We start from the raw sequence: 17,503 nt of genomic DNA, 5'->3' as shown, positions 1-17,503 counted from the left end.
TGTATGGTGGGCCTGCCCTGGAGTCCGTAAATTCTGGGACAGGATCCTGGCCATCTACAATGCATACTCTGGCAGTACGGCCCCATCTGACCTCGTTATCCAAACTCCCGGGATCTCGGGATAAAAAGAAGGGATCTTACGACATTTCCTTACAGCTGCGCGTATGGTCATTCCTCGGCAATGGAAAACCTCCCAACTACCCACCATTGCCGAATGGATGGGGGAGCTGAGGGAGGTGGGTACAATGGAAGGGATGGTCGCTGAAGCCCATGATACATCGGAGAAGTTCTGGCTGCCGTGGCCTCTGTTCATGGATTCAGAGGACTTTCTTAGGTTAGCCCACTAGTGTCATGATGTACTTTGTACCGGACTGCGAGGGTGACCTTGTTGTCAGCACTGCCACATGTGTGTACCCTTATCCTTGTACCGATCCCTCCCGGAGCCTGTTCTCACCTTCCAACTTTTTCTTTTTTTCCCTCTGTCTTCCTTCCTTTTCCCCCCGCTCACTGTGTCTCCACCATGGTGAGTTATGCACATTGTTGGTGCGTCCACCATGGTGAGTTATGTAGATTGTTGGTGCGTCCACCATGGTGAGTTATGCACATTGTTGGTGCGTCCACCATGGTGAGTTATGCACATTGTTGCTGCGTCCACCATGGTGAGTTATGCACATTGTTGGTGCGTCCACCATGGTCAGTTATGCTGTTAGAGAGTCACGGTTTGTTAATATTCGGAGGCACTGGCTGATTTCTTCTGAATTACTTCATCTTAAAATGTGAGAGGTGATACAACTTACATATCGCTGCGGCTATGCGTCTGGTTATGATGGGATTTGTATATTGATCTTCGTTGTTGATGCCAATATGAACGGAATATACATAAATCAAAAGTCTTCAGTTCTTAAAGGTAAAGTGACCGGACTATCATCAGTCATGGTAACAGGTCATCTGCGCCCTGTGGTCGCTGACTGTATCCTGTATACTGGACTGTCTGTAAAGAACTGGTCAGTAATCTGCAGTCATCTCAGAAGCTGTGGGATAAATTTCCTTCTCCAATGTGATGCCGAGAACTGGTATCAGCAAAAGTGTTTGTGGGACTTGGGGGATACAGCTGGGGCTCCATTCTGGTGACACTACAACACCCAGCTAGTGATACTGTCTGCGGAGCTGTGTCTCTGGAGATGATCGCTGCTGTTGGTGGATCCCGTCCATCCTAATGGATCCATCATAGAAGCTTCATATAGAACATGTGACCAGGATTGGGACTCCTGATGACGATCATTTATCACAAAAATTACCCATGATGCATCTCTCTGATACACAGGATAGGGTCATGTGATCAGGTATACAGTAAACCAGGAGTACAATGTATCAGGGCACCAAGTCAGTGAATCCCATGTATGTTCCCATCTCCCGCAGTGTGTGCTGGTTTGCTGTTCTGTATGTCCATGAGGAGCAGCACTATCTTCAGCCATTATATACATTATATATTACATTGTCACGGTTTTTCCCCTCCCCAGGCTCTATCTCTAATGTTTCGTTGTCTCAGAGCGAATGTGTGTAGACTAGCTACTGTGATGTCTCCATATACTGCACACACACAAAAGAGGGGGTCCTGCCTCCTTTTGCCTCTATAGAACCCCTAAGAATCATCAGCAGCAGCATGGAGGACATTATAGAGCAGTTCCGAGCAGTGCAATATCTGAATGGATATAACACTTTCAGCAGCTTCTCTGCCTCTTATTTTGTCTTACCACCACTTCCCTCTCCAGAGAGTTCTATGGGCAGCTGTAACCAGATCCCTCAGTGAGTCTGTTTCTTCTGTCAAGATGGACTTTTAGTTTTGTCGTCTTACAGAGGGAGTGAAGAGCCAAGAAGGGAGGAGGAGAGGAGCCTAATAAATTAATATAATTTCTTCTACTGTGATGTCTCCCATAAGATTTATTCATCTCGGCCCGTTCTACGACGTCCGATGAGCTCACAATGTAAAACATTGACAGAACGAAACATCATCAAACAATATAAACATCTTTGCATAATGAGAAGAAATGTAAAATTGAAGGGATTTGGATTTTACGCCTCTCTCACTTTACGAGCCCTGACGTACACTTGGTTGTCATAGATGATGGAGCCACCAACGTCCGCCCCAGGTCTGGTCTCCAGACTCTCAATGACAAATCCGGAGTCCATAAGAGCCGCCCTCAAAAATTCTGCGTTGTAACATAAAACATGAAACAGACGTTCCCCAAGTTTGTAAAACTTTGCATTTGTGAAACCAAATAGAGCCAAGTAGCCGCCAACCTTCAGCAGAGCCGCCGCCTTCCTCAGGTTATTCCGGAACTCTTCATGGTCTTTGCTGATCAATTCAATTCCACCAACGGTCATTAAACAATCCACAGAAGGAAGAGTGCCGGGGGCTACAAGGGGGTCTGCAGAGATGTCACAGTCTATCACCCGCTTCACTCGCTCTCTTAATATTTCTTCTTTCCTGATCCACCCATCGCTGAAAAGCCAAAAGAATAAGAAATTATTGGAATGTTAAATGTTGGTAGGGGCCGACCTTGGTGTTAACTGGAGCCAGGGACACCGGGGACTGCGCCAGGTGAGGTAAGTATATGTATATGTATTGGAGAGGCATACAGGATTTATGGGCCCATATCGTTTCTTGCTGTGGGGCCCCATGAACCCTAGCTATGCCTCGGTACAGACACTGGCCCGAGGCCTGGCCCCTGGAAGACAATTCTCTGTCTCTGGATACAGCTGCACTAACATTCACAGGAACAACTGGAACTGACAGCCGGACGAATCTCAGCCTAAACTGTAACAGGACTAAATGCCCCCAGTCTGCTCCTTCTGTGGTACACTGCTGTGAGGCTCAACCGGTCACTTGCTCGATGGTGAAGTGTGACTCCACTGCAGTAGTGGTTGGTCGGGGAATAGCTCAGCCAGATGGGAGATTGTGACACCAGTGGCGGTTGGGCACACAGGTATGGTGGCACACCTGCTTTTAGTTTAGTGAGGCTGGCTATACCCTTTCCCCTGTGGTCGGTGATATGCTGGGTCGTGAGGGGGTCCCTTGGGCGCTTATCATGGTGGTACGGAGTGGAGTTGTGACCCACTCGGTCTATTGGTACCGCCACCCACAGAAAGGGGAAATAACCCAAGAGAGGTGTTGTTACTGTGTAGGTGCTTAGAATCACTGAGTCCTGTTACAATAAATACATTCTTCTTTACTGCAGGAATACTTGATACAGTGATATACAATAGGCTTCTGACTTGACAATAAACTCTGGACTTGACTGACAAGGCTTGTACTGAGAGCTTGAGAGGTAGAAAAGCCGCGCTGACTTGGTTGCATGTGGAGAAGTAGAGAAAGTTCAGTCAAGTAGAGAGAATGTCGAGAGATTCCCAACCCAATGTAGTACTGTGCTCCCTGAACTTTAGAAGTAGAATAAGTAGAATACTTGAAAGTAGAGAGAATACTTGTGCCAGTGTTTTGATTCTTTGGTCTTTGCACCACCTATTGCCCACCAGTGTTGGGCGACCCGTCCTAGAGGGTGACACAAGCCCCAGACCTTGTTACCTGGGTTGAGCAGAGTGGTCAGAATTTTCTGGTTACACCAACACTGTGAGATAGAGTACATAGGCTTCTAGCAATTTTGCTCTATCCGGATCAGTTCCTCTGTTATAGGATACTGTTTTGCACTTTTAGACTTGTTCACGGCGTGGGCTGGGATGTTCCCTGACTTGTCCTCTTTGAGGGTGTCTAACACTGCATTGTGTGTAGAAGAGTTGCTTTCAAGAAACGAGTGTCCGTGCTTCCCATGTGTGTCTGTAGACAAGACTACACTGGACTTGTCCTCTCACAATGGACCCGGCATAAGCCAGGGCCCAGTTTGGCTGCTGTAGGGACCATACTGGCTTGCGTCCTCTCTGCTCAACAACGTGACTAAGACTCACTAACACTTCCTCTCCCTATGTGTCTACCACCTACAGGGTATGTTATACCAGCTGTGAGTAGGGGAGAAGAGAGTGTAAGAAAAGAAGGGAGAAAAGAGATAGATAGAGAAGAAGAAAGAACTCTCAGTGGTGCACAAGTCACAAACAATAACCCCTTGAGTACTACAGCTGTGCAACACCTAGGTACAAGATATACACTCACCGCCCACTTTATTGGGTACACCATGCTAGTAACGGGTTGGACCCCCTTTTGCCTTCAGAACTGCCCCAATTCTTGGTGGCATAGATACAACAAGGTGCTGGAAGCTTCCTCAGAGATTTTGGTCCATAGTGACATGATGGCATCACACAGTTGCCACAGATTTGTCGGCTGCACATCCATGATGCCAATCTCCCGTTCCACCACATCCCAAAGATGCTCTATTGGATTGAGATCTGGTGACTGTGGAGGCCATTGGAGTACAGTGACCTCATTGTCATGTTCAAGAAACCAGTCTGAGATGATTCTAGCTTTATGACATGGCGCATTATCCTGCTGAAAGTAGCCATCAGATGTTGGGTCCATTGTGGTCATAAAGGGATGGACATGGTCAGCAACAATACTCAGGTAGGCTGTGGCGTTGCAACCATGCTCAATTGGTACCAAGGGGCCCAAAGAGTGCCAAGAAAATATTCCCCACACCATGACACCACCACCACCAGCCTGAACCGTTGATACAAGGCAGGATGGATCCATGCTTTCATGTTGTTGACGCCAAATTCTGACCCTACCATCCGAATGTCGCAGCAGAAATCGAGACTCATCAGACCAGGCAACGTTTTTCCAATCTTCTACTGTCCAATTTCGATGAGCTTGTGCAATTGTAGCCTCAGTTTCCTGTTCTTAGCTGGAAGGAGTGGCCCCCGGTGTGGTCTTCTGCTGCTGTAGCCAACTGCCTCAAAGTTGGCCGTACTGTGCGCTCAGAGATGCTCTTCTGCCTACCTTGGTTGTAACGGTTGGCTATTTGAGTCACTGTTGCCTTTCTATCAGCTGGAACCAGTCTGCCCATTCTCCTCTGACCTCTGGCATCAACGAGGCATTTCCGCCCACAGAACTGCCGCTCACTGGATGGTTTTTCTTTTTCGGACCATTCTCTGTAAACCCTAGAGATGGTTGTGCGTGAAAATCCCAGTAGATCAGCAGTTTCTGAAATACTCAGACCAGCCCTTCTGGCACCAACAACCATGCCACGTTCAAAGGCACTCAAATCACCTTTCTTCCCCATACTGATGCTCAGTTTGAACTGCAGGAGATTGTCTTGACCATGTCTACATGCCTAAATGCACTGAGTTGCCGCCATGTGAGTGGCTGATTAGAAATTAAGTGGTAACGTGCAGTTGGACAGGTGTACCTAATAAAGTGGCCCGTGAGTGTACATACTAATGACATCTAGTGGCAAAACATAAGTATGACTACATCACCACTTACACTTGGAGTGCAGGCTTTTGTGAAGGGTGTATCTACTAGCAACACCTGTGGTGGGACACCACACATCCACTGCTTGGTAGAGACCAGAGGTAACTTGACAGATGATTGGTTAGGAGGGATGAGGAGACTTAGCTAAGGCCCTGATAGGTCCAGGAGAGGGGAGGAAATAGACAGACCGGCCCCACAAGCAGGTGGCAGACATGTGCAGCAAATCATGTACACTTAACCCTTAGCAGTCATTCAGCATATGCTTACTGTCAATGAATAGAATACATAGAGAAAACATAGAAATTGCAGTTTAGGCATTCTATATCACACACATTACCCTGAGACTCAGAATATTCATGTTCAGCAGCAACTTACAGCAGGGTTGTTGGACATAACATATACATGAGACAGAAAGTATAGTGTATCAGAGTGTAGGGGGCATACAGCAGGATAGCTCCTAAAAGGGGAACCCTGATGATGTAACTGTCCTTATATGGACATTCACCATATATGGATAGACCCTCGTGTTACTGCCCTCATATAGAGATGGACAGCCTCTATAGACAGCCTTCCCATCCTCCAGAGCTGACTGCAGAGAGGAGGTGCAGCTGACAGACACCTGACGAATATTATAATAAAAAATGCCTGTTAGCTGGTTGTCAGCAAGAGCTCTACAATGAGCTGAGAGCTCTGCCATATCAATCAATGGAATTGATCAGCCATAGGCTAATCTTTTCTTTACAGGATTCTGTTGGATCAAAAAACATAGTCATAGCAGGGGCCGTGCATTTGCACAAGCTTGGGTGAATCTGTGACTTTGTGACTAAGGCGGTGACTCTCTGACTAAGGAGGGGATATAAGGAGTTATCTGTGAGAGAGGGTATAAAAGGAGCTGTCTCTAAGAGAGGGTACATAAGGAGCTGTCTGTAAGAGATGTGATATAAGGAGCTGTCTGTGAGAGGGGATATAAGGAGTTATCTGTGAGAGAGGGTATAAAAGGAGCTGTCTCTGAGAGAGGGTACATAAGGAGCTGTCTGTGAGAGAGGGGATATAAGGAGCTGTCTGTAAGAGAGGGGATATAAGGATCTGTCTGTAAGAGAGGGGATATAAGGAGCTGTCTGTAAGAGAGAGAGAGAGGTGATATGAGGAGCTTTCTGTAAGAGAGGGGATATAAGGAGCTGTCTGTTAGAGAGGGGATACAAGAAGCTGTCTGTGAGAGAGGGTATATAAGGAGCTGTCTGTGAGAGGGGGTATATAAGGAGCTGTCTGTAAGAGAGGGGATATAAGGAGCTGTCTGTAAGAGAGGGGATATAAGGAGCTGTCTGTATGAGAGGGGATATAAGAAGCTGTCTGTAAGAGAGAGAGGTGATATGAGGAGCTTTCTGTAAGAGAGGGGATTTAAGGAGCTGTCTGTAAGAGAGGAGATATAAGTAGCTGTCTGTAAGGGAGGCAATATGAGGTCACAAAGGACTACATGACAACATGGCTGCTGATGCTTCCTGGATCCAATTGCATTGGGGAGAAGAGCATGACCAGCAAATACACAAAGAACAGCGCATCACAGCGGATCTAGACTTGTTTTAGTTGATGTCTATGTTGGACCCCTCCCTTCTTCCCCCCCATGGAGGGTGAGATCAGTCTCTGGTGGCATCCCATGACTTTTACCTTCTTCCTTCCAGCGAACATGCATACTGTGAGATGTGTGTCCAGTCCAGGGCTCCCGGATCTTTCTTCAGCCATTTTCTCAGCTCCAGGGAATTTTCATCATGGAATTCTAGGACGTTGATTTCTTCAAAAAATTCACAGCAAACCAGCAGCTTGTATGGGGCAGGGCCGGGGTTGAATTGTAATAAAGTCCTGCCCTTAATGTGACCTGTAAAGTAAGAGGTGGATGACCATATAAATCGAACATAAGGAGATGTCCATGAGAAAGGGGATTTTAGGAGCTATATGTGAGAGAGCAGATATAAGGAGCTGTCTGTGAGAGATGGGATATAAGGAGCTGTCTGTGAGAGAGGGGATATAAGGAGCTGTCTGTGAGAGAGCAGATATAAGGAGCTGTCTGTAAGAGGGGATATAAGGAGCTGTCTGTGAGAGATGGGATATAAGGAGCCGTCTGTGGGAGAGGGGATATAAGGAGCCGTCTGTGGGAGAGGGAATATAAGGAGCCGTCTGTGAGAGAGGGGATATATGGAGCTGTCTGTGATAGAGGGGATATAAGGAGCTGTCTGTGAAAGAGGGTATATAAGGAGCTGTCTGTGAGAGAGGGGATATAAGGAGCTGTCTGTGAGAGAGGGGATATTAGGAGCTGTCTGTGTGAGAGGGTATATAAGGAGCTGTTTGTGAGAGGGGATATACAGAGCTGTCTGGGAGAGGGGGATATAAGTAGCTGTCTGGGAGAGAGGGGATATAAGGAGCTGTCTGTGAGAGAGCAGATATAAGGAGCTGTCTGTGAGAGAGGGGATATAAGTAGCTGTCTGTGGGAGAGGGGGATATAAGGAGCCGTCTGTGGGAGAGGGAATATAAGGAGCCGTCTGTGAGAGAGGGGATATATGGAGCTGTCTGTGATAGAGGGGATATAAGGAGCTGTCTGTGAAAGAGGGTATATAAGGAGCTGTCTGTGAGAGAGGGGATATAAGGAGCTGTCTGTGAGAGAGGGGATATTAGGAGCTGTCTGTGTGAGAGGGTATATAAGGAGCTGTTTGTGAGAGGGGATATACAGAGCTGTCTGGGAGAGGGGGATATAAGTAGCTGTCTGGGAGAGAGGGGATATAAGGAGCTGTCTGTGAGAGAGCAGATATAAGGAGCTGTCTGTGAGAGAGGGGATATAAGTAGCTGTCTGTGGGAGAGGGGGATATAAGTAGCTGTCTGTGAGAGAGGGGATATAAGTAGCAGCCTGTAAGAGAGAGGTGATAGGAGGAACTGTGTGTAAGAGAGGAGATATAAGGAGCTGTCTGTGAGAGAGGGGATATAAGGAGCTGTCTGTGGGAGAGGGGGATATAAGTAGCTGTCTGTGAGAGAGGGGATATAAGTAGCAGCCTGTAAGAGAGGGGATCTGTCTGTGAGAGAGGGGATATAAGGAGCTGTCTGTGAGAGAGCAGATATAAGGAGCTGTCTGTGAGAGAGGGGATATAAGGAGCTGGCTGTGAGAGAGGGGATATAAGGAGCTGTCTGTGAGAGAGCAGATATAAGGAGCTGTCTGTAAGAGGGGATATAAGGAGCTGTCTGTGTGAGAGGGTATATAAGGAGCTGTTTGTGAGAGGGGATATACAGAGCTGTCTGGGAGAGGGGGATATAAGTAGCTGTCTGTGAGAGAGGGGATATAAGGAACTGTGTGTAAGAGAGGAGATATAAGGAGCTGTCTGTGAGAGAGGGGATATAAGTAGCTGTCTGTGGGAGAGGGGGATATAAGTAGCTGTCTGTGAGAGAGGGGATATAAGTAGCAGCCTGTAAGAGAGAGGTGATAGGAGGAACTGTGTGTAAGAGAGGAGATATAAGGAGCTGTCTGTGAGAGAGGGGATATAAGGAGCTGTCTGTGGGAGAGGGGGATATAAGTAGCTGTCTGTGAGAGAGGGGATATAAGTAGCAGCCTGTAAGAGAGGGGATCTGTCTGTGAGAGAGGGGATATAAGGAGCTGTCTGTGAGAGAGGGGATATAAGGAGCTGTCTCTGAGAGAGGGGATATAAGTAGCAGCCTGTAAGAGAGGGGATATAAGCAGCTGTCTGTGAGAGAGGGGATATAAGGAGCTGTCTGTGAGAGAGCAGATATAAGGAGCTGTCTGTGAGAGGGGAAATACAGGGCTGTCTGTGAAATAGAGGATATAAGTAGCTGTGTATGGGAGAGGAGATATAAGGAGCTGTCTGTGAAAGAGGATATAAGTAGCAGCCTGTAAGAGAGAGGTGATAGGAGGAACTGTGTGTAAGAGAGGAAATATAAGGAGCTGTCTGTGAGAGAGGGGATATAAGGAGCTGTCTGTGAGAGAGGGGATATAAGGAGCTGTCTGTAAAAGAGGGGATATAAGGAGCTGTCTGTGAGAGAGCAGATATAAGGAGCTGTCTGTGAGAGGGGATATAAGGAGCTGTCTGTGAGAGAGGGGTTATAAGGAGCAGTCTGTGGGAGAGGGGATATAAGGAGCCGTCTGTGAGAGAGGGTATATAAGGAGCTGTCTGTGATAGAGGGGATATAAGGAGCTGTCTGTGAGAGAGGGTATATAAGGAGCTGTCTGTGAGAGAGGGGATATAAGGAGCTGTCTGTGAGAGAGGGGATATAAGGAGCTGTCTGTGAGAGAGGGTATATAAGAAGCTGTTTGTATGAGGGGATATACAGAGCTGTCTGTGAGAGGGGATGTAAGTAGCTGTCTGTTAGAGAGGGGATATAAGTAGCAGCTTGTAAGAGAGGGGATATAAGGAGCTGTCTGTGAGAGAGCAGATATAAGGAGCTGTCTGTGACAGGGGATATAAGTAGCAGCCTGTAAGAGAGAGAGGTCATAGGAGGAACTGTGTGTAAGAGAGGAGATATAAGGAGCTGTCTGTGAGAGAGGGGATATAAGTAGCAGCCTGTAAGAGAGGGGATATAAGTAGCAGCCTGTAAGAGAGGGGATATAAGGAACTGTGTGTAAGAGAGGAGATATAAGGAGCTGTCTGTGAGAGAGGGGATATAAGGAGCTGTCTGTGAGAAAGCAGATATAAGGAGCTGTCTGTGAGAGAGGGGATTGACAATGGACTGACAATAAAGAACAGTATTAACCCCTGAACACCCATAATACCGTAATGTAAGCAGTACTAGCTATATGCTTACTATACTTTTGTAGCTGGGGTACCAGGACACGGCATCATCATTCAACTGTTTTATATGCACAACAAAAAAGCCTGATACATTCAGGGTGGGATAAACTTTTGGTCCGATGCCAGGGTCCTCATACAGCTGGAGCTGCTCTGGGGGTGGGGGGCTAGCACAATCAGCTCCATCCTGGGGGGCCTGTCTGGGTGCAGCCTGAGCCTAGGAGGTAACATTGGGAGAACCTACCTGTGGACATTTCCTTGTAGAGTTGCCTCATAGGGAAGCAGACAATCTCATCGAGAAGGGCAGGGTGGGCACCAGAATAAAGGTAAGTGTTATAGAGGTCTCTGGAGCTGTACTCATACTGCTGCTGGTGGATCTCGCTGTTGCTCCCATCCATCCTGTATTGGAGATGATGAGGATCTGGTCCATGATTTAATAAAGTTCCAGGAGTTAATATTTGTAGTTGTCATAGGACGCCTGACATGGGCCATGTGATCAGGTGATGAGTACTGAATATATATGACTATAGAGGATTATTCATTCTTACATACATATTACCCATCATCCACCGCTCAGATACACAGGAGAAGGTCAGGTGATAGTGTGTCAATTAGAGACAGAAGAAGACATTGTAAAGACAGGACTGGAGTAGTTATAGACCGATATTACGGCTCCATCTTGGTCACCGGCGCAGAGCGACACTTACCGCAGTGGTTGGCGTAGTAGAGGAGCGTAGACGGTGGTGGTCCTCCCAATCTTCATCCCAGTCAGTGGACGGGGCAGGATAGAAGAGACCTCCTCAGGGAGAATGATGGCAGCAGCTTTCACCTTAGACGGGATGTGTTCTGTTATGTCCCCAGCCAGGGTCGGACTGGGACTTAAAATCAGCCCTGGCACTCAAACTCCAGCAGCCCACACACCATATATCATGGATAGTGGTGTTGGGAGCCGGAGAAGCAGGCAGCAGCGTGGACAGGTAACGTATTAGTCCGGCAGCTGCTGGGGTCAGTGGGAAGGGGCTACACTGGGAGAATGTAAAGCCATAGAAAATTACAGTACCAGTATTGCAGCGGATTTCGCTGGAGAACTCGCAGTGTGAAATCCGCTGCAATACGATACATGTGAAGGCGTCCACAAAATACCTATAATCAGTGGCGTAGCCACCAGGGTCGCAGCGGTCGCCGCTGCGACCCGGCCCCCCTTGCCACTACACTGCTCCCCCCTTAAATTACTCTTGTGACCGCAAGCATTAATTTGCTTGCGGTCACAAGAGCGAGCTCGTCCGGGCCCCCGGCTGATGGGGGGTCTGCCGGGGGTGTCCCATCCTATCCCCGGCAGCGCGGCGCATCAGTGAGCTGCCTGGGGCCCTGACTTCCGGCACAGGAAGCGCACGTCAGAGACGCTTCCTGTCCCGGAAGTCCCAGCCCCGGCGTACAGGGAGCTCACTGCCGCGCTGCCGGGGATAGGATGGGACACCCCCGGCAGCCGCGCATCAGCCAGGGACAGCGCCTGAAGAAGAAGAGGATCACCGGGGGAGCGGGTTGTCTGGTGAGTTTGTGTGTTTTTTTTTTTTAAATACTGCTTAGCATAGAGGAAAGGGGGGGCATCTATAATGGGGGGAAGAGAAGGGGGGGCATCTACAATGGGGGAGAGGGGGGGCATCTATAAGTGGGAAGAGAAGAGGGGCCATCAATAATGGGGGGAGAGGGGGGCATCTGTAATGGGGGGAGAAGAGGGGGCCATCTTCAACTATAATGGGGGTAGAGGGGGTCATCTATAAGGGGAGGGGGGCATCTATAATGGGGGGAGAGGGGGCATCTATAATGGGGGGAGAGGGGGTCATCTATAAGGAGAGGGGGCCATCTATAAGGGAAGGGGGGTGCAACATGCAGTGGGGGCCATCTATATATACTATAAGGGGGGTCACATAGAGTCAGCCTACCCACTAAATGAGGGCATACAGGGGCCAATACAGATGTGCAGTTAGTATAGAGATGGAGATGGTGTCAGTGTGAGGAGCCTAATATGTCTGTCTGGCAGATTCTGTGGATTCGTGGCTCGGAGAAGTTCTCATAACGGCCCAGGACAGATGGAGAAGGAGAAAATGAAAAGGGAAGAACTCCGATCAGAGAAGACGTCTCCTGTGAGTCACCTGATATATCTGCGCTGTAATGTATATGGTGTATAGAGCCAGGGCCGCCATCAGGAATTCCAGGGCCCCATACTGCCAACTTGTCTGGGCCCCCACCTTACCAAAGACATTAATCCAAAAAATCAGGACATACGTTTGGCTATTTAAAGTCCATAATATGTGTTAAATTACGAGTCAATTAAGTCATGTTTTCAGCCTTAAAAATAACTATTGTTTTATAAAAGAGTGGCTGAAAAATGTCATGTTTTTTTTTTCCACAAATAATACTGACACATCATAATCACAATAATGTTTTGCCTGACTTCTCCTTTAATATACTGTATATAGACAATAGATGCACAAACCCATACTGTACAAATAGGCAGATACACACATGTATGCACACACACTCACACAGATACATATAGATCCACAATACATGTATATACACAGATAGGCACCAGGGCCGTCTTAACAAAACGATGGGCCCCTGGGCATAGCTGTGAACTGGGCCCCCCGACCCAAGATCAAGTCCCCGCATCCCCCCTACCCCCAACCTTGTGCTGTGCAGCCCCATGTGGGTGTATATTGTACTGTATGGCTCTGTATGGGTGTATATTGTACTGTATGGCTCTGTATGGGTGTACTGTATATTGTACTGTATGGTTCTGTATGGGTGTATATTGTACTGTATGGCTCTGTATGGGTGTATATTGTACTGTATGGTTCTGTATGGGTGTATATTGTACTGTATGGCTCTGTATGGGTGTATATTGTACTGTATGGTTCTGTATGGGTGTATATTGTACTGTATGACTCTGTATGGGTGTATATTGTACTGTATGGTTCTGTATGGGTGTACTGTATATTGTACTGTATGGTTCTGTATGGGTGTATATTGTACTGTATGGGTGTATATTGTACTGTATAGTTCTGTATGGGTGTATATTGTACTGTATGGTTCTGTATGGGTGTATATTGTACTGTATGGGTGTATATTGTACTGTATGGTTCTGTATGGGTGTATATTGTACTGTATAATTCTGTATGGGTGTATATTGTACTGTATGGTTCTGTATGGGTGTATATTGTACTGTATGGTTCTGTATGGGTGTATATTGTACTGTATGGTCCTGTATGGGTGTATATTGTACTGTATGGCTCTGTATGGGTCTATATTGTATTGTATGACTGTATATTGTACTGTATGTTTCTGTATGGGTGTGCATCGTTCTGTATGGATGCATATTGTTCTGTATGTGTGTATCCTTCTGTCTGGAGCAGTTTTGCAGCATCTGTGGGGGGGGGGGGGGGGGGGTCATTCCTCTCCTTTAATGCTCAGGAGCAGAAAAAACAAAACAAAACCACAAATAGGAACCAAGCCTAACATGTGTAACGATATATATATATATATATATATATATATATATATATATATATATATATATATAAATAATCTTTACACATGTTAGGCTTGTTTTTACATAGTGCAAACCTGGCCATAAATGCAGTCTGGGGGGGGGGGTACAGCAGACCCAGGTGTATGGGGGTACAGCAGCCTGAAGGGGAGAACACAGCAGTCTGGGGGGGGAGGGGGTGCACATTGCAGCTTGGGAGGTACAGATCAGCTACAGGTGGACAGGGGCAAAGCAGCCTGGGGGAGAGGGGGCAGCTATGGGGGAACAGGGGTAGGGGTGTGTGTGTGTGTGTGTGTGGTGTGTGTTGTGTGTGTGTGTGGGGGGGGGGGGGGAGAGGGGGCAGCTATGGGGGAACAGGGGTAGGGTGTGTGTGGGGGGGGGGGGGGAGGGGGGGCAGCTATGGGGGAACAGGGGTAGGGGTGTGTGTGTGTGGGGGGGGGGGGAGAGGGGGCAGCTATGGGGGAACAGGGGTAGGGGTGTGTGTGTGTGTGTGTATGTGTGGTGTGTGTTGTGTGTGTGTGTGTGTGTGTGTGTGTTCTTCTCTCAGCCCAGATCTGCAGACTCCCACCTCTTCTCTGTCCCGACCTCCCCGCTATCTACAGCCCCAGGTACCTGACATTTCCTGCAGTGGAGCACAGGACAGCAGGGGGATGGTCAGGAAGCCCTGTAGCTGGAGGTTAGCAGCCTGTAGCCTCCTGCTCTCCACACTGCTGGTCTCCTGCTATGGCAGCACAGGCTGCAGCTGCTGTCAGGCCCCACACATAACTACCCCAAGGCCTGCTGGGGGCAGGAAGTCCCGGGCCAGGAGGAACATGGGACCAGTCCACAGGGGGCGGGGCTTAACGGAGGGGGAGGAGCTTCAGCCGCCCACATCACAGGCCGGCCCTGCAGCCTATTTATGTGAGGAGAGGAGAGCGCTGGGGCAGTGCGGCCTGTGATGTACTGAGGAGAGGGGGGCACAGCGTGGCTCATTAGCTTCCCTTCCTTTCTGCAGGGTAGGCGGCTGCCACTGGGGCCCCCCATGAGTCATAGGCCCCCGGGCAACCGCCTACCCTGCCCAATGGGAAAGACGGCCCTGATAGGCACATTACAAGATACACAAATATACCAACATAGAGAAATTACACAGATACAAACACATGCAGATTCCATATATACTTCTACACAGACACATAGCATAGATACAGACACACACATGCAGATTCCATATATATATATATATACCTATATACACAGACACATAGCATAGATACAGACACACACATGCAGATTCCATATATATATATATATATATATATATATATACCTATATACACAGGCACATAGCATAGATACAGACACACACATGCAGATTCCATATATATATATATATATATATATATATACCTATATACACAGGCACATAGCATAGATACAGACACACACATGCAGATTCCATATATATATATATATATATATATACCTATATACACAGACACATAGCATAGATGCAGACACACACATGCAGATTCCATATATATATATATATATATATATATATATATATATATATTCACTGAATTAATAGGAATAAAATATAGCTTTTATTTGTCTTTTTTTTAAAAGGTCCAAAACACAGGGGAAAAAAAAAAAAACAAACGAAAACCAATATACAGTAATTTATCTTCACGACCCATCATCTTAGTCCTTAATCATATTTTGTTTTTGTGTGTAACACATATTGCATACTTCTTATTGCACAGTTCCTATTGCACATATGGTATTGCACACTTTGTATTGCATAGATGTTATTGCACACTTTTATATTGCATTTCTGATTGCACCCAGTCTCTATTGCACTTAGTTGATTGCACTCGTTTAAACTTTATTTTTCATCAATATTGCACATCAAACTGGTATTGCAACAGTCTTTTCTTGTGTCTAAGGTGCTTTCATATCATTATCCCCTTCAATATTTTTTAGTACTTTTTCCAAACACGTGTCTATAAATAATATTTCATTTGTTGTATATGTTTTTTTACTTCCCTTTAGAAGTCCGTTCATACACGATATTGCATCCCTACGCGTTTCTTGTGCGATTAGTCCTCAGGGGCTTGTTGCGCTTGTAGTGTTGGAGCTTCATTGCAGGGTATCCATGTGGTCAGCTCTGATGATGGCTGTATATTGGTTTTCGTTTGTTTTTGTTTTTTTCCCTGTGTTTTGGACCTTTTAAAAAAAAGACAAATAAAAGCTATATTTTATTCCTATTAATTCAGTGAATATATGTTATAAAAGGGGAATACGAATACTAAATCAAGTACCTGAATTATCAGTGTTCTATATACCTATATACACAGACACATAGCATAGATGCAGACACACACATGCAGATTCCATATATACCTCTACACAGACACATAGCATAGATATAGATACAAACACATGCAGATTCCATATATATATATATATATATATATATATATATATATATATATACCTATATACACAGACACATAGCATAGATATAGATACAAACACATGCAGATGACATATATACATCACACACATGCAGATTGCACAGATATATGATCAGAGGCTCAAACACACACACACTCTCACACACACACACACACACACACTCTCACACACACACTCTCTTACACACACACACACACACACACACACTCTCACACACACACTCTCTTACACACACACACACACACACACACACACACTCACACACACACTCTCTTACACACACACACACACACACTCACACACACACTCTCTTACACACACACACACACACTCTCTTACACATACACACTCTCTTACACACACACACACACACACTCACTTACACACACACACACACACACACACACACTCACTTACACACACACACACACACACACTCTCACACACACACTCTATTCCACACACACACACACACTCACACACACTCTTACACACACTTTTTATCCTTGAGGCCCCCAGTGATACAGTGCTCAGATACACACTCACACACACTCACACACACTTACTTTTTATCCTTGAAGCCCCCAGTGAGTGAAGTCTCTGCTCCCAGTCAGCAGCCTGCAGCCCCTCCTCCTCCTTTGCCCCGACTGCAGAGCTGTATACTGGAGGGAACAGATGTCACAGCTGGGAGGGGGGGGGGGGAGGGAGGAGAGAGGAGAGGGGCCCGCTGCATCTTCCTGTCACCTGGGAGAGCACACCGGCCGGAAGTCACCAGCTCCACACGAGCCTGGGAGCTGCTGAGGAGGGGGCCGGTCCATTGTGGAGGGAGGGGGGGATTCTGCAGCCCGGTCCACAGACAGTGCAGGGGGGAGGGCCTAATGATTTTAGTTAAGTAGAAGGGGCCCCTTGCATCTGTGGGAGCTCTCCCCTCTCCATGCACTGTCTGTATACCAGGCTTCTCATAAAAGTGAAGTGTGTGGGAGACCCGGGCCCCCCTATAGGCCGGGCCCCATACACCTGTACTGCCAGTAATGCCCTGATGGCGGCCCTGTATAGAGCCTGTGTACAGTGCGTCCATCTCTATATGACTGGATGCGGTGATAGTGATCTGTGTACAGTGGATCTTATTCGGTAGCAGCGGTGGTGTTAGTCAGTATGTGCTGGTATTAGTCGGTATGTGGCGGTGTTAGTCAGTATGTGGCGGTGTTAGTCAGTATGTGCTGGTATTAGTCGGTATGTGGCGGTGTTAGTCAGTATGTGGTGGTATTAGTCGGTATGTGGCGGTGTTAGCCAGTATGTG

General features: G+C 47.1%; 1 protein-coding gene across 1 annotated transcript; it reads right to left on the bottom strand.

Moving 5' to 3' along the window:
- Positions 1-1,925: 1,925 nt before the first annotated feature.
- LOC138792235 (indolethylamine N-methyltransferase-like) lies at positions 1,926-14,441 on the bottom strand. The gene is made up of 4 exons (XM_069969409.1): positions 14,359-14,441; positions 10,441-10,617; positions 7,081-7,288; positions 1,926-2,502 (listed from the first exon to the last, which is right to left on the bottom strand). The coding sequence occupies exons 1-4, from the start codon at positions 14,363-14,365 to the stop codon at positions 2,073-2,075; spliced, it is 822 nt and encodes a 273-aa protein (XP_069825510.1). The 5' UTR covers positions 14,366-14,441; the 3' UTR covers positions 1,926-2,072.
- Positions 14,442-17,503: the final 3,062 nt, after the last annotated feature.

Source organism: Dendropsophus ebraccatus, chromosome 5 (assembly GCF_027789765.1).
Source record: "Dendropsophus ebraccatus isolate aDenEbr1 chromosome 5, aDenEbr1.pat, whole genome shotgun sequence".
Taxonomy (NCBI): Eukaryota; Metazoa; Chordata; class Amphibia; order Anura; family Hylidae; genus Dendropsophus; species Dendropsophus ebraccatus.
The sequence above is the reverse complement of the archived record's forward strand: the minus strand, read 5'-3'. Positions and strand labels throughout refer to the sequence as shown.

What these genes read in the sequence shown, in the direction of transcription:
- LOC138792235 (XM_069969409.1), bottom strand. An exon ending in CTACAAGGAAATGTCCACAG is followed by an intron (nt 7,289 to 10,440) that starts GTAGGTTCTCCC and finishes CTTACTTTACAG; the next exon opens with GTCACATTAAGGGCAGGACT. An exon ending in TGTTCGCTGGAAGGAAGAAG is followed by an intron (nt 2,503 to 7,080) that starts GTAAAAGTCATG and finishes TTGGCTTTTCAG; the next exon opens with CGATGGGTGGATCAGGAAAG.